General features: G+C 43.5%; 1 protein-coding gene and 1 long non-coding RNA gene across 6 annotated transcripts in view; one reads left to right on the forward strand and one right to left on the reverse strand.

The window, feature by feature from the left end:
* The window catches only part of MYOF (myoferlin), a 150,335-nt gene that overhangs the window by 87,406 nt on the left and 40,093 nt on the right, over nt 1-22,836 (reverse strand). For 3 of the 5 annotated variants that reach the window (XR_014018918.1, XM_081267374.1, XM_081267373.1), the window contains exons 4-13: nt 21,421-21,529; nt 18,578-18,665; nt 6,388-6,554; nt 5,373-5,501; nt 4,831-4,893; nt 4,691-4,741; nt 3,571-3,601; nt 2,960-3,075; nt 2,094-2,220; nt 766-869 (exon numbers count right to left, since the gene is read on the reverse strand). Coding sequence is in view for 4 of the 5 variants with exons in the window: in XM_081267374.1 (XP_081123500.1) it covers nt 766-869; nt 2,094-2,220; nt 2,960-3,075; nt 3,571-3,601; nt 4,691-4,741; nt 4,831-4,893; nt 5,373-5,501; nt 6,388-6,554; nt 18,578-18,665; nt 21,421-21,529 (985 nt within the window). In the remaining variant the exon portion in view is untranslated. Of the gene's footprint in view, nt 1-765; nt 870-1,840; nt 1,991-2,093; nt 2,221-2,959; nt 3,076-3,570; nt 3,602-4,690; nt 4,742-4,830; nt 4,894-5,372; nt 5,502-6,387; nt 6,555-18,577; nt 18,666-21,420; nt 21,530-22,836 lie in introns of those variants that run through there. The other 2 variants (XM_081267375.1, XM_081267376.1) reach the window with 2 other exon arrangements.
* Nucleotides 1-22,836, forward strand: part of LOC308633951 — a 70,062-nt gene that overhangs the window by 7,576 nt on the left and 39,650 nt on the right. The window lies entirely within an intron of this gene.

Consider the following 22,836-nt stretch of genomic DNA (forward strand, 5'->3'; position numbering starts at 1 on the left):
TCCCACGGGCTCATTTGTTCAGCCTCAGAACATGGGACAGTATCTGGTACTTAGTAGGCTCACAATCACTACTTCTCAAATGAATTAACCCTCTCAAAAATCCTATAAGATTATTATTGCCCACAGTTCAGAAAGTTTAAACTAAGAAATTAAGAAATGTTCCCACCTGCCTCTGGAATGGGGCGGACCTGAATTTAAATTGACCTAGAGGTGAGGACTTTCCCTCCACAGCCCCAGTGACTCCCTGAGGAAATAACACTAAGTCAGAAGTGTGTGACTTTGGGTGGTTACAGATTCCCTTACACCAACAGTCTTCCAGCTTTTTCCAAAAGACTGGGATAGGGTGTCCCTGCACAAGTCTCCGGTTTCAGCCACTTGCGGGGAAAACAGCAGGTTAGAAATGTGGCAGAAGGGGGCAGCTGGGAGCCTGGGGGCTACACTCCACCATATTTACCAGGGATGACTGTGGTTGGCTTGGAAGCTTGCCTAAGAGAAAGATCATACTTAGACCCGGGAAATAATTCCAATAATTCCATGGTAGCTTTCACTATTCCAGTCTTTCAAAAGGCTGAATTTTCTAACTTGAGTCCTGCATACTTTCCACTCCAAAATAAAGCTGTGGAGAATTCTGGTGTGTTCCGATTCAGATAATCTGTGTTCCTGCAGAGCAGCCCACTCATCAGGGGGCTATTTTAACAAAGAATAAGCAGGAATTCACTCCAAGGAAAGCTTTAAATGTTTATTCTGAGAGGATCACATACAAACCTTTTTCCCAGCAAAGGAAACTTCTACAAAAGGGTCCACAAGGTTTTTCTTATCTGCAGTGCCACCAAATATTTCCTTTACCGTCTGTGAGAAGGCATCATCCACTGGAAAGGAATATGTCACACAGCAGAGATTAAATCTGATCCTCTTAAAAAATGGAAATTATTCAGTAAAATTGTAAAATTTCTTCTATATGGGAAAACAATTGCAGTAAGAATCGTTCCCCGCAGTGGTAAGCACTAGGGGCAGAACTTCCCTTTGTCTTACTTGAAGAGGGAGAAAATGTCTTCTTGTAATTTCAAAACCTATAGAGCACCTTGAAAAATAAACCCATAAATTATGATGTTGAGAACTGATAATTTATGGAAGAAGAAAGTAGAATTTTAAACAGTCCAGTCAGAGTAAGAGTCAATTATCAAACTTAGGTCTGGTTTTAATTTGGAAAAGATGCTTCAGGTCAAAGTGACATAAGTCCAGTTCTGACATTGTAGAGAAATTCAAGAAGATTTGGCATACTCGTAAATAACATAGTTGTAGCACATCAAATCGATCAGAGAGATCTCTCTGTTTTAACAAACTTGAAAGAACAGAGACCAACTGAACAGGTTAGTATAGGAAGTATAATGTGAAGCTTAATTTACTTTATTTAAGATATTTTGGAGGGAAAGATGGTATGGAGGACATTCTAGGGTCTAAAAGAAGGGAGAAGGATTTCCAGGAAAAGAGATCCATGGTGGATGCAGTGGGTACTACCTCCAGTGGATTTAGATGTCCCTGAGCCCAGCAGGAAGCAGACAGGTTGGGCAAAGCAGGCAGGATGCTGGCTGTCAGCAAGGACAAGAGAGACTGAACTGGTCTTCATAAATGGAATCACTGTAAACCATTTTCTTAAATGTGAACAGTCGTCTCCTGCTAAACATTTCATACTACAATAGGAACAGACTTCTGGTTATTGGCACTTTATCACCCTTTGCTCAGCTATTTCTAACACTCCAAATAGCAAACACACTTACTTGATTATAAAATTTCATGCTTTCATTTGGGGTAAAGAGATTTAGAAGTGCTGACTGCTCACCTTTCTTTAGCATTCTCTAGAAGAAGACAGAGCATTGAAGGAAGAAGAGATAGGGCAGAATGAGCCAACAAGGACCATGGATCAGCAGCACTAGCTGCCCAGGAGTCTGCTCAGGGAGCTTTCAATGGGGCCAGATGAATGAAAATAAGCCCTTGAAGACCCTTCAGAAGAAAAACCTATGATAGGGAGCACCAATCAGTATCTCATTATGCCCATAGCTGATAGACTGGGAAAAAATTAAATCCATACATACTCTGGGGGATATCCTCAGCCCGGTAGATTTTCAGCAGGAAGGTCACCCACCGAAGGGCGACGCCAGCAGGGAGTAACAAATTGCTCTCCACATCATCACTGTCGTTATCACGATCACGTTTTTCAGGCTGTTGGAAGCACATGATTAAATTACACATACAGAACAGCAGCACTTCTAAAAAGCCAACCAGATGCTTGTAAAATGAACCCAATCAGAATTTCCACTAGGATTTCCTATGCTTGGGGCTTAAGATTTCAGGCACCAGTTTCCCTTCCACCTATAAGCTGTTCTATACAATCAATGCTGATATGTGTGTGTGTTTGTTGTCTTATGAGCACCGAATAGTAAAGTGTTCTTCACTGCCCATTCCTCCTCCTTCAGCTAATGCTAAGGCTAATATTAATATAACCATCAATTAGGCACTTTCGTGTGTGTGTGTGTGTGTGTGTGTGTGTGCGTGCGCACACATGAGCACATGTTTGTGTGTGTGTGTGTGTGTGTGTGTTCTTCTCTGGCACTTTCCATTTGCTGCCCATTTTCCCAGAATCATCACAATCCTTTAGGTAGCATTGCTTGATTCTGCGAGTAAGTCACACTCTGTAGGTAAAAACCAATCTTTCTAATGTTGCAAGGACACTGCGCAAACATGCGTGTGTCCCGATTTAAACACTCACTTATAGACACCAGGAAGGGAACTAAGTGAGCTAGAATGATCATCTATCACGGAGGAAAAACCGGCTTCTCAGGAATGGAGGAATCGGAGTGGGGAAGGTGATGAACTGAAGGCAACCACAGGGGACCTCTAGCTTAGTCCTTGATCTGCTTTTTCGTGAAACGAGTAAAAGGCAGAGAATTTAGGGACTCACAGGAGGCTCATCTCCGGTTCCCAGGACAAACATGCTGACTTTCATGTAGCCTTTAGCACCTGAGCTGGTATCTTCAGGGTCATTAAGAAGAAGCCATTTCCTCATGACAGCATGACCTAAAACAAAGGAGCAGAAGGACAGGGACAGTCTAAAGAGATGCTGGTGGGTCTGTGATTTTGCCTTTTAGAAGCATTTCCTTGGAAGCTTCATCAGGACACATCAAGTTCCCCATGCAGGCAAGCCTGCATGCCGACGTCCTCTGTTCTGTGCTCTCTTCACCCTGTCCCCACCCCCTCGCTGTCCAGGTGTGACTCAAGTACGATTCTCTGAACTCTATTAACTGGTTTGATAATTTGATCTTGATAAAGATATCCTCACAAAACATAGAAAATTGCCTATTTACAAATATTAAGACAAAAAAAATAGACATCCCCACTAAGCTACTGTTATTCATTTCCAGTAAACATCCTTCCCCAATAAGAAAACATTTTTTTAAATTCCTTTGGTTTTGGATCCCTTGATCTCTAAAATTTTCTTGACTTCTAGCATCTCCCTCAGAGTTAGGAGGAATTACTATGAGACTTCAGATTGATGAAGAGAACATTACTTACCAGGTTCATCATAAACGAATCCAACATCAATCTGGGGAAAAAATAATTTAAAGTAGCTTAAGTAGATTTTAAAATCAGTCTAGTCACTTAAACATCAGTATCATGTTTAAATGAAATGTTATTGACTAGGCTTAAATTTGCTTGAGACCCAATATTTACAGCTTACCTTCTTTGCATCCCCCATGCCTGATGTGAGGCACAGAGAAGACCCTCAACCAACAATTTGTTATTGAACAAATAAGCTGTTCTTAAGCTGGAAGGGACCATGAAAGTAGGGTGAAGAATGTGTCCCAGTTTGCTTGAGACTTTCCTAGTTTTTAGCACTGATAGCCCCGGGAAAACTGAGATCATTAATCACCCTACAGGATTTTACCTAGCCCAACTTCCTGCCCATTCCTCCTCCTTCAGCTAACACTAAGGCTAATATTAATATAACCATCAATTAGGCACTTTAATGTGCAGGTGCTATGCTAGATGCTTTACATGTATAAATCATTTAATCTTCACAGTGATCCCATTTTACTGATGAAGAAACTAATGATCAGAGAGGAAGCAAGTTCCCCCAGGACATGGGGGTACTTGGTGGCAGACAGGGTACAAACACAGATCCACCTGACCCATATCATCCTGTGGGACTTTAGTGACCGGAGCTGCTTCTTTCACGAGGCAGCACATTCCCTGTAGAGTTGCTAAGAAGGAGCCAACCAAGTCTATTTGTTTTTTAATTCCAGTAAGAATAGTTGGCAATCATGCTGATTCTCTTGGCCAGCTTGGCTTTCCTTCCAGACTCCAGATTTATGACAACAGGTTTTGTAGACAGGGTTCTGGGAGTGCAATGGTGGACTATTTGCCAAGGTCAAGCTCTCTTTCCCCTTGTAGCCATGGATTTGCTTCCATCCATAGCAGAAGGCTGGCAGGGACCTGAAGCGGCAGTTCCAGAGCCACTTTAGAAGTAGACCAGGTCCAGGCAGCCCTCAGCACGAATCATGCTGTTGATCCCTTAAACATAACCCTAAGATGTCACCAGGATGGGTACTCAGACCTGACTTGGAGGCAGACTCACTATTATGAAAGTTCTTATCCTTATGTAAGTTCAGTGAAGAAGACTATTGTCACTCACCTTAAATTCCCCCATCAGACAATCTGCCCGCAAAGAATGGGAATTGTAAACCTGGAAGAAAGAAGAGTGATAGAAAGATGATGGCCTTTGTCTGGCAGTTAGTGAGTGAGCTGCACTTTCCCACTCCCTGGGCCCCTTACCCGGATGCTGATGATCTCATCCATCAGTTCAGATGGGGTTATGTGGACATTGTAGAAAAATAACTGTCAAAACAACAGAAAGCATGTTTAAATGTTAATGGGGGGTTTGGGGTTAGTGGGATCTGCTTGTCATTGTTTTCTTCTAACGTGTATTATTTTTATAGCCGAGGAAGTTTTCCCACTTCTTAAAAAATGGATTATTTAGTTACACAGAGTCATCCCTCAGAGACATCTGTAATTAGAAAAACAAAGGTAGATATAGGTGACATCACTTGCTCTATCATTGGGGTGAAACTGCTGTACAAACATCAGAAAGATGTTGCTCTGAGGATCAATGATGAAGCCCACCAGGTGATACCATGTCGAGGTGGTTCTTAACTTTGTAGGTTTAACAGTTGACCTTTGCCTTGTCTTTACATGTCGTCTGCTCACATATCTGCAACCCCCTCCCACGGACAGGGCAGAGATGGCAGGAGGCAGGAGAGAGGCACATAAACAGGATGTGCCTGCTGAGCAGGTGCATTCATTCTCTGCCCACTTACCTCATCAAAAAATGGATTGTTCCCTCTCTTGATTCTTGTTCGGTGTGTCTGGCCACAGACGTGAACTTTTACCACAGGCCTTATGTTGTTGCCACTTAACTGGCGGCCCTCAATCACTCTGACTCGGATCTGCAGCACAGAAGGGGTGTTGTTACTGATCCTTTCCCAGTGTGTGGTGCAGGAGAATCCTGGGGGGTTGCTTCTGCCCTTTGGCCCACAAGGATGGCTGAAAGCAGGCCAGGACAGCTTGGCCATGTCCTGGTGCTCTCACACACTGGGAGAAGCCTCCATTGATCATTCCCAAGATAGGAATTGGGATTGGGTTGCAGAAACCCAGAGCGGTTCGGCAGGTTGAAATTGTTCTGAGTTGGCCTGGGAAAGGTGGGATGGGGCTGAGGTCACTGCTCAGACTCCAGGCCCTTACCTAGCCTTCCTGAGCCCTGGTGATATGCTCCCTTACTCCCGAGCTCTCAGTCTGAAGCAGCAACCAGAGCTATGCAATACATAATATCTGTGTTTCTATTCTATGATTAGCTCTTGCCTACCTCCAAAGAGGAGGGAAGTTCTAGTTTTATTCCTGGGGAGAACCCCATCTGGTTTGATTAACTCTATTTCTGCATGCCGAAGATGGAGAGCACCTATTGGATTCATACCCTGACATCCCCCTGTTTTTTTAGGGGGGGGGACAGGGCATTACTGGGGATTGAACCCAGGGCCTTGACATGATAGGTAAGCACTGTACCACTGAGTTACACCTCCAGTCCTTTTTATTTTATTTCGAGACAAGGTCTTTCTAAGTTGCCAGGCTGGTCTTGAACTTGTGATCCTCCTGACTCAGCCTCCTGAGTAGCTGGGTTTTGTAGATGTGTGCCACTGCGTCTGGCCTGACATTCCTTTTTTTTACTAGATAAGGCATTGCCCATAGAAATAGGTCCATCACAGTGTCACTGCAATTACTGGAATGTGGGCCATGGGGTGGCTGAATGAGGATGCAGAGCACCTGGGCTGAATCTACCTGGAAGTCCTGTGGCTTATTGGACAGCATCCGCCGGTTGCTCTTTCCTTTGGTGAGCCTGCGAGCAAGCTGCGCTTCTGAAACCGCCCCAGCCGGCGCCCGAGGCCCCGGGCCCCTGACGGTACCATCCAATCTGTCTTCATCACCTGCGTCTTCTTCCTCTTCTCCTGAAATATAAAAAGAGAATCCAATTAGTCCATGGCCTGAAAATGTCTGAACACTCCAGTTCTGGACACAGAGAGTTTTGCCTACTATTAGGTTTTCAGAATCTCCAAGGTGGCAAAAGGAAATGCTCTTGGTAACACTGACCTGGGGCTCAGAGACAGTTTCTTTAGGGAAATGTGCTCAAGGTGTATCACTGCACTCATTTGGGTGCCTTGGAAGAGACCAAAAGAAAGCCAGAGATCCCAGACATAGAGGAGGGTGGATCCAGCAGGAATCACTGGCTTCTCAGGAGCTAGCTTGAGGTCAAAGGGACACAGAGATGAAGAAATGCAGTGGAAAACTGGAACTTGCAAAGAGAGACTTCAGCCCCCACCCTTCCTGGTGCGAGTCTTCCTCCAGAGGTTGGCTCGTGAGCTGCCCTGGCTCATTTACAACTGAGCTTCCTAATTCACAAATGCCCTCTTACCCTCGTGGCAGAGGCTGAATCCATGTCATTTTATTCCTAAGCAGAACAAGGTGGTCGTGTTGCTCTCCCTTTGTCCCCTTGGTTTGCACAGAATGCTTCCTGGGAAGCAGCAATGTGGGGATTCGGGGGAGCTGGAGCAGTCAGTGAGCAGCACAGATTAAGGGGAGAAGGGGTGCAGAGGGAGGAGAGGGATCAGAGGAGGAAAGAGTCCTCTCATACGTCCCGCTTCACCACTGAGCCAGGGTGAACCTCCTCCCCTCTTGCTGAGCCTGTCCTCACCTGGCTCCTGTTCTCCAAAGGTCAGCTGTGACCTCCTGCTAGGCTCAGGGCCTGCTCTGGGCCATGGATGCATGTTTGGCTCCCTGTGGCTCTCCTCTCACTCCTCTGAATCCTCTTGGTCTTCCTCGGACCCGTCTACCTGACTCCTGACCAATACATGTGACCTCCTCCCCCGCCCTCTGCTCCTTGACTTGACACTCTGCGGATCCCCACTTCACACTTCCTTCAGGGCTCCATAACCCCACAGGATGTCAGACGAGAAGGGACCTTAGGGATCCTCAGTCCAAGTAACCATTTATCCCATTTTATAGGTAGAAAACTGGGGCCCAGAAGCTGAAGTGCTTGTCTGTGGCAGGTTATTTGGAGCTGAGTTAAACCCAGGACCAAGTCTTTGCCCTGCTTTGCTGACTTAAAACTAGGTTTAAACCCAGGCTTCAGGTGAGTAAGGTGCTAGCCTCCTAGTGCATCAACATCTTTGTTAAGATATCAGGGAGACCCACAGAAGCCAAAGAGGGGGAACAGCTCCCTTTGTCCTCTGCAAGATAATCTAGCAGGGGCTCCTATTTTTTCCTATTCTTGAAGAGGCTTTAAAGGGTGTTGCCTGCTGCCTGGATCCAGGCTCTCAGAATGTCCTTCCTCCTAATCTCCACAGGCAAGTTCCTTTCCTCCCTCAAGTCTCAGGTGATATGGACTGTCTTGCAATAGGCCTTGCTCACCTCACATCCTCTCTGTCCCAATGCACACTGTTCTTTCTGGTCCTCACCGCAGAGTCTGGTACCTACTTATTAACCCACAATCCTCCCCCTCTCCCATATATTCTTCAAAAGCAGGAACTTGACCTTTCCTTCTTTTTGTAACTTCCCCCAGGCCTTACCCCTATCTTGGTACATGGAAGGGGCTTGAGAGGGTGGAATGGAGGGCGGGGGGGGGGGGGTAGATCTGACCCGGCACATGCCTTCTGGAGTTCTTCAACAGTTTGGCAAAACTACTGCACAGTTCTCAGAAAAGAGAACTGAAAAAGCTGAAGGGTGCTCGCTCAGCCTCAGGGAAGCACAGAGGGTCAGCACTCCTTCTGCAAACCTGTTCCAGGCTGAGCAATGGTCGAGGCAGATGGCTTTCAGGTTCCTCTAGACAACGAAGCCTAACTTCCTTGGATCATTCTGAGCCCAAGTGGGACTTCCTCCTTGCTGTGAATTGTTCCCCTTGAGGTTGGTGGTTAATTATGGCAGCAAACAGGAGAAAAGTAGGGCAGGGCTAGACTCTGGACATGCACTCATTAAGCTCCAGATGGATACTCTAGCAGACTGTGGGTAGTGAAGAACCCAAGGCTTCTGAAAACACCCTCTGCTATTCAGACTTCAGGCCAAAGGGATGGATCAGAGGGAACCAGAATCTCTGCTCCACAGTAGAGGGATATCTGGGCAGGAAATCTCTTTATGCCAAGGAAGCCACACAGGATTAAACAATGCTACACTAAGTGTTCCACAAAGAATGAGGGGTAGACAGCGTAATCTGTTTCATTATCAAACATTAGTGGCTGCTCTGGCTTGCCCTGTTCATGAGACCAGGCATGAATTTGATCACAGCCAAGTGGATCTACAAAGATTGAGTCTTTTATGACCAGAGGTCAACCCTAGGCTGGGAACCACTGACCGAAAAAGAAGTTGCTGGTTGTAATTGCTTCCAAGGACAGTCTAACAAAGTGCTGTGAACCGAGTAGCTTAAAAGGATAGAAATTTATTCTCTTGACAGTTTCAAAATCGAGAAGTCCAAACTCAAGGCGTTGGTAGGGACACATTTCCCTGAGCTCTTGCCAATTCTTAGCATGACTCGGCTTACAGCTGTATCACTTCAATTGCTGCAATTGGAGCAAACCAACTAAACAAGCATGGCTCCGAGTGGTGTCTCTACACTGCTGAATTTGGCTTATTTAACTGGATACCTTCGCAAACCTTGCTTATCTTACTCAAAATGCCATTTTAACCATCTTTCCATAATCCTTCGCATGCTGAGGCCCCACTTCACCCCTTCTGGCTTTGAAGGAAAAAAAAGTCACATGACTTTTCTTCCCTCTGTGTCTTTGTCTCCTTGCCTCCTCTCATGAGGGATCATGGTCTACTGACCTCATGTTTTTTTTTTTTTGAACCCAGGGGCATTTTACCAACTAGCTACATTCCCAGTCCTTATTTTTTATTCTAAAGAGGGTCTCACTAAGTTGCTAAGTTGCTGAGGCTGGCTTCCAATTTGTGATCCTCCTGCCTTAGCCTCCCAAATCACCACAGGCATTTGCTACTACACCTGGCTGACCTCATCTTCCTTATTACATATGCAAAGACTCTATTTCCAAATGAGGGTGTATTCTGAAGTTCCATGTAGACATGAATTTTTCAAGGAACATTTTCAATCCACTTGAGAGGCAATCCCCTGAATCTTTCTAATCTTTCCCATTTGCTTTATTATTCCAACCACGCGGGCAGCCCCCAATCCACTGACCACACCACCTTCCCTGCCCCCATCTCCTTCATGTCTTCACTTTTCTCCCATCCCACATGGGAGTCCATGGTCCAACACTGCAATCGCTCCCGATCTTCCCCTTAACCCCTCCCCGCCTGTAACTTCCATGTTCTCACTTTTGACCCTGTACTTCCCCCACCACTACACCCACGCAGTTGAACTTGGCTGAGGACACACACTTACTGATGGGTTTCACTTTAATTTTATGATCACAAACCTAAAGTGGACTCACAGGGTCGCCTGGCCATCCTACCACATCTCCAAGGCATCTGTTTCAAAGCTTTGCTGGGTCCTGATCTGAGATAGCTGTAATTAACCAACAAGGTCAATCACTTCAGCTTTCCCAACTCCCCATTTTTTATTTAACTTTTTACTTTAAGCTTCTCTTTAGCCTCATTGTCTGCCAATGATCTTGCTTCTTATTTCATTGAGATAACAGTCAGATGAGACTTTCCACAATCTTCCAGCTCCAAATCCAGCATCCTACCTTCATCTGCCTTCTCTCCTGCTACCATCCCTGAAATATCTATGCTCCCTAACTTGAGGCCAGCCATCCATGTTTGCACAGAACCTTTTTCCTTTCGCTATTCAAGATTTTGCTTTTGCAACACCTGCTTCTGGATCCACTCATCAGTTTTCTCCTTTCTAATGGATTATTCCCATCAAAATACAAACATGCTGAACTATCACAATTCCCCCATCCCCTGCTGCATACATGCAAAATTGCACTGACTCCACAGCGCCCCCTATAGCCACTGCTGTTTTCCCACCCCTCTTAATAGCAAACTGCTCAGAATGTTTTCTCACATGGTCCACTTCCTCTCTCCAGCTCACTCTGATTAGGTCTTCACCTCATGGCTCCAATAAAACTACTCTTGCCAAGGTCACCAAAGGCTATCACATCAGGTCATTCAACGGTCTTGTCTCAAGTCTCCTCTTTATCCGACTCTCCACAGCATTTGTTCATTTAATTCCTGAAACGCTTTCTGCTCTTGGATTCAACCCACTGGAACAAAGCCAGACATCTGGAACAAAGCCTGGCATCTGGAATGAGGTAACCACTATGGGAACTTCCATCATCTCATCTGTTACATGAACTTTGGCTTTCATCAGACCATTTTAGTAGAATCTTAGAACATCAGGGCTGGAGGAGACCCTGCTTGCCATTTAACCCAATCTCCTGATGTTGTAACTAAGGAATTTGAGGATCAGAGAGGTTAAGTGACAGCCCGACAGTGGGACCAAGCCTCAAACTCAAATCTGCTGGCTCACTATGGTTCAGGGTCCTTACAGTCCCTCTCTAGCTATGACAAGCTCTCCACATTCCCTTGTACAAATGCCAGCCTGCCTCCCCCAGAATCATGATGTCACTGGGTCACACTCTGTCCTCTTCCTGAACGTCAGTAACCCCCATGTGACCTTTACTTAATTACAAGTAATGCTTCACTTAACATTTAAGAAGTCTCTCCATCACAACTCCAGCAGCTTAACAAAACACATCTTCATAATTCCTAAGATATACTGTCCTCTTTCCAAAAGTTCTACAGCAACATTCTGGAAAGCCATCCCTATGTGAAGTCACTTGTGTCAGTGACACTTTGTTTGCCCACTCAGTGCTGAAGAGTTGGCAGCCCTAGGACACCTTATGTTATCATCATGTTTTCCGTTGGTGCCCCCAATCATGCCTTTCCCAATGGATGTCAACGTCTCTTCCTCTTCCTGGATCTCGTGTTCTTCACCTCTAGCACTTCTCCTATCAAGCAGAAGAGAATGAGCTATCCGTCCCTCAGATGTCACCAGATCTGCAGGCCATGCCTTTTTTTTTTTTTATTCCATCTCCCCCATCTGTCAATACCTTGCCAGGGAATGGAACCTATTAGAGGTTCCCAGTGAAGCCATCTCCTAGGATGACAGCAGGAGGTCTGTTTGCTTAGTCACCAGCGGCTTCCTCCTAGCCTGGAGTACAGAACCTCCACCCCTACCAGCAAAGCCCTTTATCCAAACACCTATTCCTTTCCATTCCTAAATAGAGAGGTCTTTCTAGAATATTTTCTGTTTGGTTTTGTTTCAGTCTGTTTTGCAAGAGTTCTAGAGGGAATGCCTTTCTCTGCCTGTGATATCAGTTTTCCTTCTCATGCTCAGGTCTTGTTGGGTGGTGGTACTGGTCAATGCAGAATTTTTACTACATTGAACAATGCATAATCAAGTCACTATAAACTAGAACAAAGGGCTGGTATAACATGATCTTCAGTGTAAGTTGAAAAATATAACCCAGAATGAGAAAGAGTTAGTTTTGAAGGAAGAAAGCATGTAATGTTTTGGAGATAGCATGCTGACTCATCTGGAATGTGGAGTTATAACTTTTGAGGGTTTCTAAAATGTTGGAAGTTATATAAATAAATGTGTCTTGTTGTGAGCAATTCATTTTATCTCTCCACTCCAATTATTGGGCAAATAGCTCCAGATGTGCCCCAAGAATCTTCTGGCATGGTTCTAATATGTAGACCATGCAAAAGTACTACAGAAGAGTCTCTAAAATGCAGTGATGTAAACACAGGCTTGTAGGGCTACCCTGGAAGCATCTGCCTTTGATGAACCAGAACTGTGAGTTAGTCTAGGGAATGTTGCCCCATGAGCTCTGTCCGAATCTGGGCAATACAATGTAAACCAGATAAACACAAATAAATTGCTCTGTCTTCTTTGGAGGAATTTATTATATTCAGCTCTGACTATCATTATTATGTTAATATCTTATCTTTTGACTACAAGCTTCTTGGTGGCCAAACAATGCCATTCTCACCTCTGCTTGTGGCATAAACAGGCATCAGTAAGTGTTTTCTGATCTGGATCAAATGTAGTTTCAAACAAAAGAATTTTGTTCATGGAAAGAAATAAATTTGAAGCAAAGAAGTCTGGCTATGAATGAATTTTTACATTCCTAGGGTTGGACAAAGCACAAATTTAACAGATGGTTCTTCAAAAATAGACATGAGGATTTAAAAATAGTTCATTCCGGCTATAGGAAGGTAGGCTCCAATCAAGCTGATTGAAAGATGATGAGTGAAGTCACCATGGTAACAGGTTCTCAGCTGGCCAAACCTATATTCTGGGTCAGCCCACCCCTCTGTCTTGGCAGCAGTCTCCAAGCTAGTCAAGGAAAGGGACATCTTTGACATCACACACTTTCAGTCAACTCCCAGTGGCCCAGAAGCTGTACCTTCAAGTCATCTTGACATAAGGACTCCAAGAAAGCATTCCTTAAATAAGCCCGAAAGGGGTTCGATTCCTTAGTCTATGGTCATAATCTGTTTCTTTAACTTGCAGTGGTCAGTTTTCCAGAAAATCTTTACTTCTGTATTCTGTTATTAATATTTTACATTTCTCCTCAGGATTCACTTTGTAAATGGTGGTATTTAAAATCAACACCAGGTAGTTTTTGACAGCGGTTATCTCAGGAGGATGGAATTGTGAGAAATTTTCTGTTGTGTGTCTTAAGTGTCTTTTCTGTGTTACTTACATTTTTAATGAGCAGATACTTCTTTTGTATTCAAATAATGATAAACAAGTAAAATTTCAAAAATCTGAAGGTAGAGAAAACAGACATTTCTTTTATATAAAGTAGTTAAATTCCTTCCTTCCTTCCTTCCTTCCTTCCTTCCTTCCTTCCTTCCTTCCTTTCTTTCTTTCTTTGTCTATCAAAGGGTAAAAACCTAATATGGGCCAGTTGTCTGTTTATGGCATCAAGGCATGCAATAGCAAGAGGTATGGTTTTCTTGCTTTACTTCTGTTTCATGCTTCTTGGTTTTATCTTCCCCTACGTTGTTTTCTTCTTTCTTTTCTCCCTTCCCTTTGTCTTCTCTTAGTATAGAACTCAAAGAAAATTTCTCTTAGCCTGAACATAAAGCCCACATTCTGAGTGCCACCCTTGACCCAGCCTTGGTAAATGTTCTTTTTATAGAATCAACAGCACTTCCAGATCAAAGAACCTTGTATGTTTTTTTAAATAAAGAAATTTCAGTTTGTCCTCTTTAACACTTAAAAAATCAAATTGCTCTGCAGAGCTAGCTGGCTCATTTGCAGCAGCACTTTTTTGACAGCCAAATGCAAGAAACCCCAGTGAGGGATCATTTCCATGTCTGTCCAGTGGTATCAGGGATTCCGAGAGCTTCTAAGGAAGACCTTAGGTGCCTTGGCCCAGTGGCTGTTGCTGAGCCAGCCAGGGGTCAGCTTCCAGGGTGTGGGCAGACTTTCTCAGTCCACAGGGCTGCTAGGATGTTAGGTGCCCAAGCTGACGCTATGCCAAGCTGTGAGGAGGAGCCTCAGGGAAAGGGAGCCTCTGGTGACAAGGATTTCTCTGCAGTGGGGTTAAAAGTTCAAGAGTTGCTGCTTTGCTCATATCTAAGAAGGCAGAAATTTGCTCCAGGGAAATCTTATGTTTGTGGCACTTGCATTTCTGAGTTTGGGTTCATTTGAGTTAATCTGAGAAGATAGGATCTCTCTCCCTGTAGCTTAAACAAACTGCTTGTTCTCAAAAAACTTTCTGCTCCACTGGGACAAAACATTTTTTTTTAAAATATTTTTACAGTGAAAACATTTGATCATCTAAGTCTGACTCTGGGCCAAACAAAGTAATTCTTTTCTAGAAGCTCTGCTTTGCAGAGGAAATAATTTGGAGTCATACAAACTGTGTTACCCAGCTGAGCTATGATTATAAGTCATCCACAATTGTTTTTGTAATAATAGCAACAATAATAATAGTAGCTACCATTAATGCAGCCATTATTGTGTTTAATCCTCATTACTTTATAATTCACACGCTACTATAATTCTTGCTTTGCAGTAAGGAAAGTTGAGATTCAGAGAAGTTAAGGGACTTACCTAGGTTTCATGTCAAATTAACAATGGTCACAGAATCCAGCCAAGGCCAGGCTGACCTCAAAGCCCTTCCTTTTATGGGTGATGTTTTATCTCCAAGATAAAAAAAGAGTCTTGTCATAAAATCTGACTCAAAGTGCCTGGAGGGCAGGAGCTGTGTCCTAAAGCATTTGTTACCCCCTGCACTTCCCCACAGAGCAACAGCATGCAAGAAACCCAGAAATCCTTTTTTTTTTTTTTACTCCACATATATTAATAAGGTATGGCACCAAGCTCTGTAAGTCTGCTCTTTTATTGAAAGGCCTGGCTGAAAGGATAGCACCAAGGAATCCATTTAACATTTTGGCTCTTAAAATGGAATAGACATAATGAAAGTAATCTTTTATATGCCAGTGTACTAGGTTGAATATTATTCCCCTTGCCTCCAAATTCATACTCCCCCAGAAACTCAGAATATGATGAATTATTCTGAAAAAGACTTCTTAGATGAGGTCATACTGGGTTAAGGTGGGCCCTAATCTAGTGACTATTGTAAAGTGAATGTTCTCTTTTCCATCAATGTTAAACCTGTAGACTGAGTTTCCTAATATGTAGCAAAAATGTGTTTGCTGTCATCTAAAACCTAAATTTCACTGCGTGTAGTTCGATGGAGCTATTTTTTAAATTAGGAAAAAACTATGTGGTTGAAATTGTGAGGAATAGAAAGTCTGGTGGTTCATTTTCAAAATCTTGTATTCAGCCTTAATTGGATCAGTTGTAGCCTTCCCCTTTGCCCACCCTAATTCTAAAATTAGCTAATCCCGTAGATTGTAACCCCAACTTCTTCCTATCCAGAGAGAGGGGCAGTACCTTGTCAGGGATAAATGTTGGCAGACTGCCCACCCAGTCGAGCTTGCTTAATCAGATACCCTGTAGCATATCCTTTGGGCAGAATAAAGGTTTGCCTTGCCCATTCACATTTGAGCATGTTTGATTTCTTGCAGCACCTCTTATTTCTAATAAAATGTAGTCATTTTGAGTGGCCCCTTTGTCCTCAGTCTTCCAATCATAATGCCTACATGCACTAGGTGATACAATCATAACTATAGCCCTTCCCTTTACCCTCCCCAATTTTAAACTAGTCAATTGTATAGACTGATACCTGGAACTCCTCCAAGCCGAGCAAGGGGCAGTGCTGTGTTAGGGATTAAAAACCTGGGCAGACATCCCACCCAGTATGCTTGCTTGCCAGATTTTTTTTGGTAGCACACTCTTCTGCATAAGTAAAATATTGTCTTGCTGAGTACCTCTTTAGTATGTGTCTGATTTCTTGCAGCACCCAGAATTTCTAACAGTATTGTCCTTATAAGAAGTGGGAAATTTGCACCCTGACACAGGCAGAGAGAACAGCAGAGAGGCAGAGATTGGAGGGACACATTTTTAAACTAAAAAACATCAAGGATTGATAACAACCACCAGAAGGTAGAACAGAGGCTTGGAACAGATTTTCTGTCAGTCTCTGGATAGAACCAGTCCTACAGAAAACTTTCTTTCAGACTTCTACTCTTCAGAACTGAGGGGGAACACATCTACATTCTTTAAACTATCAGTTTGTGGTATTTGTTACAGCAGCTAGAGGAAACTAATACACAGGGTCCAGTGTAAAATTTTCCCAATCAGAGGCTACTTCAGATAGCCCAGCCACGGGGCTGCCTCAAGAGGGCCAGAAAGTGCCTACTTTTTCCCAGGCAGATGCAAATGTTGGCAACAACAATCATCAGCAGATAAGGTGGGAAGGAAAAGGGTGGGACCATTCGGTTCCACACCTCAGGGTGTGCTAGGCAGTCTTGGACTGTCTCAGGTTTTTTATTTGGTCATTCCTGCTATGGACATAGAGAAGTTACAGACATTCTTGAGTCACTACAGGGCTCTTGAAAGTTAGAGAGTTCAGGGACTAAGTGACATGTTCAAGGTGCCATTAGGCAGAAGGCAACAAGTGGAGTGTGTTGCTGATATACTGGGGTCTTGTCAGTCCTGATCTGCACCAAGTAAGAGAAGACCAGCTAACCCTCGCTGGAAACTCAAACTACTTACTCAAGAAATGGGCCAATACATTAGTATTGGATGCTCAAGCAGGGACAGCAGTTGAGATGAGGCTGAGATAGGATAAGAAGTCAGGCAAGAAAGGGGCAGAGATGCCACAGGGCACAAAGGACAGGTGCTCTCTACTGGGGAGACCATCAGGTGGCCAGAGAGCAGAGCTCAGAAGCAAGGGAAACAAGAACACAGGAGAAGGAACAAGTACCAGAGCTTCCTCCTAAGGGAGGACTTCAAGTTGAGTGTGTTGGAATAGTGTCCCTCCTTCCTGGGGCACATGCCAAGGCTGGGGTAACTGAACGGGAATTTGGTAACACATCTCAGGACAGAAGTTGACACTTTTTGCATCACATCACTCTAGAAAAATACTAAAGGAGGTCAAGTCAGCTTTGTGAAAGATTGTCTTTTTTTTGGTGCAGTACTAGAGATGGTGTAGTGGCATCCCCTACTACACAGGAAAATCTTAATTAAACTTCTCCAGAAATCTTTACCATAATTGACCTTAGGACTATCAGTACAAGAATCTCTACTAAAGAGTTCAATGTACTTAAACTTCTTATTTCTTGTTGCTCTATCTTACTTGACTTGGAAGAGATCAGCACCCTAGGAGCTGAACACCCCTTTACTAGTTTTTTGCACAAATTTATTGACTACTTTATGTAAATAACAACATATATAATAGGTTTTAGAAGTGTGCTTGCAAATGCAAAGTATAATAAGAAAACCAGATTCTTTTAACTAGGCCTTTGGCCCTGGACTGGAGCTTCACAGAGATGTTTACTTTCAAAGATAAGAGAAGAAGTTACTAATTGGTCTTCTCTGGTAACAGCTGCCAAGGGGAAGAAAGAAAGGGGAGAAGAAGCTCTCCTCTTCTCAGGTATTGTCCTTGAAGGGTTAACTTGCCCAGAACAGAGAAAGAAAAAGTTTTTGTGTGAACTTCTGCAGACTGTGAACTTCTGAGCCCCTCCCCTTACACGCTAGGTATAAAGTTCTGAAACTGCCTGAATTGGGGGTTCAGGAGGATTGATGGATTACAGCAAAAGCTTTGTCCTCTGAACCTGGCTAGAACCAAATAAACCTGTTTTCTGTTCCTATTTGGTGTCTTTCCTTGTCTGTCCCCTGCAACAATGGAGCTCAGGGTCTCCTTTGTTAGGCAAGTTACAATTCGGGGCCATGAAATATTATCATGTAGACCCTCCCTCTAATTGAGGACTAAATCCCTCCCCTGATAGCCTCACACAACCCCACCTTGAGTGGGATCTCTTGACCCCAAATGACTGACAACCCATGTCAGAGATCAAGGAGGATAAGAGGTGGGTTGTTCTGAAGGGAAGCAATTAACTAGAGGATCAAGGGCTGTTTGAGGTTTGGAGGGGGATCAGGGCTAAGGGAGACAGAGAAAGAGGCCCCAGTCCAAGGGCACTGACCATGAGATTGGTCTTTGAGAGCATAGTCCAGTGGTCACACTTTTGGGAAGGCAAGAAGACAGACAGAAGAGAGCAGAGAGGTCACTCCATGAACCCCACAAGCTGGAACACTCTCCGGAGTGTTTACATTTCAAAGATAAGAGGAAACACCATGCTTGGGACATGGTTTTGCAGTCCAGGTGTGTGCTGGGCTGGTCTGCAAGAGGTTGTTTACAAAGACTCTTTCACCTTTCCCCTCTGCCTTGAAGGGTAATTCTTAAATAATTGTAATGTCCCAATTCAGGCAGCTCCTCCTGCCTTACAGCTGCAGACTTTCTCCAGGGCCCCTCCTGGTGTGTGTTAGCAGATTTCTTTTGGGGTGACCTAGCCTTTGGAAGGATCAGCTTACCTCCTGTGCCTGGCATGCTGGTTCCACTTGGGTCATTCGGATGGGGAGCTGAAGGTGGGTCATAGCCGATCACCAAGTCAATGGTGGCCTGCATAGAAACAAATTCATCACAGAATCAGTGTTGAGCATCAGAATCAGTGCAGAGCATCGGAATGTTACTGATTCAATGCCAGTCGGCCCAGCAGGAGTAAAACTCTAAGAAGGGATGAGCAGGGAAGTAGGAAAGCCAGACAAGATAGGGAGAACAACGACATCATGTGCAGGCCTATTTCTATTTTCCCACACGTGAGCCAAGGTGGGATGGGAAAGGAGCTACCTTGTTACAGTTGCCAAATGTGTCATCCCTAAGAGGCTGGAATCGAGTTGTAACAAACAAGTGTGAACTTGGAACTAGGCTCCATGCTAGAGTGGAGGTGGCCTCTGCTTATAGAGATCCAATTGCAGTTGCTCAATTTTAATGGCTAATTCGTTTGTTGCTAGTTAACTTATATGAGTATTGATTGCTGAGATTTATTTTCACATTTTTGTCTAATACAGAATTTTAAGGGTCCAACAAAAATGCATATAACAATGTGATTCATAAAATAGGATAAAAAAGGGAAGTCTAGTCTGAGTTGAGGAAGCAAGTATGCAGATTATAAAGTTCAACATAATTGCCAGCCTTCTCACTTAAACCATGATCCCAAAATCCTAAACAAGTAGGAAAACAACATTTTATGTAACTTTCATTACCAGAAAGAAGGAAATATATTAGATCCATACAGGAGATAAAGTTATTCCTGCTTATAAAAATCTCAGAAAAAAATTTTTCACATGGGATATTATTTTAGGATAGAATTTATTTACTTTTATATTTCATGGACCTACAAAACACACATACACACACATGCTTGTACACATGCATGTACACATACATTGCATTGCTCTTATTTTTTCCTTGGACGGCTTATCAGTCAATATTCATGGATGAGATCACGGATGGACTGACTTAGAACTACTGATCTAGAGAGTCACACAGGGTGCACATGCCTGTAATGTTAGGGGTTCTGGAGGCTGAGGCAGGAGGATTGCAAGTTCAAAGCCAGCCTCAGCAACTTAAGGAGTCCATAAAGCAACTCAGTGAGACCCTGTCTCTAAATAAAAGTTTTTAAAAGGCTGAGGATGTGGCTCAGTGGTTAAACAACACTGGGTTCAATCTCTGGTACCAACAAAACAAAACAAAAGAACTACTGATCTTGGGGATACTGGAGTTTAAAAATATGCATGTCCACAGCCCCATAGCAAATAAAGAATCATCAGAAGCTGGGTATAGGGCTGCCTGTGATCCTGTAGTTCGGGAGGTTGAGGCTTCACTAGTCTGATGCCAGCCTGGCAAGACCCTGTCTCAAAATAAAATCAAAAGGTGGGGGAGATAGCTCAGTGCATGCATGTAGCCCTGGTTTCAACCCCAGTAACCTGGACGGGGGCGGGGGGAGTAGCAGGATTGTAAGAGAAGCATCTTATGCTATTACCAAGACCAAGGCCACAGCACCAAGGTCAAACACAGGGAACACGGAGGGGCTCAGTTGCTAAACTTAGTCTAAAGAATCAAAACCCAGAAGATCACATGGGCGGCTCATCTGCTGGCTCAGTTGTTTTCCTGCTGTGGTCCATTTAGCTTTTGGATGCCCAGATGTGCTCTAGGACCCCAGCAGGGTTAAGGGATCTCAGGGGCAGAGCTCTAGGCCTTCACATTCCCTACTCCATTCAACCACAGCAGTTCTGCCATTTTTCTACATGTGCTTTCTTCCACACTTTAAGAAATGAAAAGAAGCCAAGAAGATCACTGGCAACAATCTTTCCTCAATATCATTTCTCTCGGCTAGGTTTTGGGTAGTTGGATGTCAGATGACATTTTGAATTTATGTTTCCTGATCAGAATATTGAATCATAGAAAACTGGTCATTTCGGAGACCAGACCAGCACAATTGACACTCTCGTGGATGTTGAGAAGCCTAACCTGTATTCTTGCCTAGAGAGATACCCTCTCTTGGTATGTATACATTTTTCCATTTGCCCAGGCTTTCAAGCAAAATAAATTCATTGGGAAATGAAGTGGTTAGAGGTGATGGGCTGAGTGTGGTAGCTCTATGAGCACTTGTTAGTAAACCACATGAAGCTGTTTTTTAAAAAACATATTTGAATTCTGATTGGACATCAGACTATATGTACCTATTTAGAGAGGCTGGGATCAGAAAACAAACTTTATTATTGCTACCCAAACAATAATACAGATCATGATATTTCAAGGTAATACGCACGAACTACACTCCTTTTGGTGGCTGTCTGATACACAGAGCTATGCCACACAAATACTAATGTCCACATGGATAAGCACAAAGCCAAACCCAGAGAGGTCCCTTTCACTCTACAGAATTCTGTTATGGATAATCAAATCTCAAGTTTGCTCGTTCTGTGACTGAAAATAGAGGACAAGGCCATTTGAGGTGGTATGTGAATGAACCCATTTACCTCAAAACCAGATTTCTGCTTTTACTATAGTGAGCTAATTGTCAACCCATGCTTTTTTCTGAATGAACTTTTTTTTTTTTTAAAGAGAGAGTGGAGGGAGAGAGAGAGAGAGAGAGAGAGAGAAAGAGAGAGAGGGAGAATTTTTAATATTTATCTTTTTTTTAGTTCTCGGCGGACACAACATCTTTGTTGGTATGTGGTGCTGAGGATCGAACCCGGGCCGCACGCATGCCAGGCAAGCGCGCTACCGCTTGAGCCACATCCCCAGCCCCCAATGAACTTTTGCTTAACCATCTCACATGGATACCTCTCAACAAGAGGGAAATGCTTACCCCAGTGTCTTGTCCCTTTTCGTTTAGCAGGGAAATGAGTTTGTAGGGCAGTGATCTGCTTTGGTCTCCAGAGAGGTCCTTCAGGGAGACGGTAGCTGTGCCAATTAATCTGCAGGGGAAACAAAAAAAAGCAGGCAGTGGTGTAAGTAGGGGGCTGGCATCCATTGGATCATGGGACCCCTCCCCAGCTCCCTGCTATTCATTGTTACCATTTAAATCAACTCATAATGAGATGTGGGCCAGGATATTTCTGCAGTAAACATGACATATCTGCCACCACTTTTCCATAACAAATAGTCAGCTCAAGAGTCTAACTATAATGCCTATGAAATTCCAATAGTCATAACCAATGTAGATGGACCAGCAGGAAAGACCAATAGAGCCAGAGAGAACAGCAGGACAAAACTCAGTAAAAGAAGAAAGTATTCCTCTGTAATGGGAATTTAAAAGGACTCACAGAATTCTGCCCACTATGAAAATGTATGGTTCTCCCCACCCATCCCACCCCAATGTCTACTTTGAGAAAAGGTTGGTGGATTACTGATGGGGATAACTTGCTACCCCACAGTAGATGAATACTGGAATAGCAATCCAATTCGGATGTGTGCACCATTCTATCTGCCTGGGTTGAACCTCTATTCCTCACCCACCTATCTCCATGGTACATATTGCAACAGAAGCGCACTGTGTCCCTCTCCCTGGAGTGAAGCTCCCTAGAGGCTCCGATTGTTCCTGTTTTGTCCGCTACTCTAACCCAATTACCTGGGACGTGGTAGGTACTTAAAAGATATTTACAGGGTGAAGGAAAAAAAATAATAATTAAAGAATATCTGAAACCTTTTTTATAGTAAGGCACATGACTAAAAAATGTATAGAACACATCGCCAGAGAGATGGTCAACCATACAATCATAACCATGGAAAATAGTATGTAATGGAAAGAATGTAACCTGAAATGGGAATCAAAGTAGGAGAGTTGAAGAAGTTCACTTTGTGGAAGGCAGTTAAAAAGGCAAGGGAGCCCAGGGGTATGCTTTCATCTCAGTGTGGACACTGAGAAAGGAAAAAGGAATAGTAAGAATGTCTTCATGTTACTTAGACCTTGCTACCTTTGCAACCACTTACACTAATACATAGCAAATGAGATAGAACAGAAAACTTTTAGCATTAAAATAGAAAAATGAACATTGAGCCCTTAAAGTGATAGAAGAGATTCTCCATATTAAAAAAAAATCCAGGGTGAGGGAATTATATTTGAGTATTTTTATGTAACTTTTAGGCTTTGGGGCAAAACTAATCATCAGGAAAGTTTCATTTTGTGGAGAAACAACTTATCTTAAAATTTGTAACAGTTTCTTTAAAAATCAGGAAGTGAAAGTTGATATCAACATGGGCACCTAATTTTTGAAGTGACAAA

The sequence above is a fragment of the Spermophilus citellus genome (assembly GCF_964194105.1).
Source record: "Spermophilus citellus genome assembly, chromosome: 15".
Taxonomy (NCBI): Eukaryota; Metazoa; Chordata; class Mammalia; order Rodentia; family Sciuridae; genus Spermophilus; species Spermophilus citellus.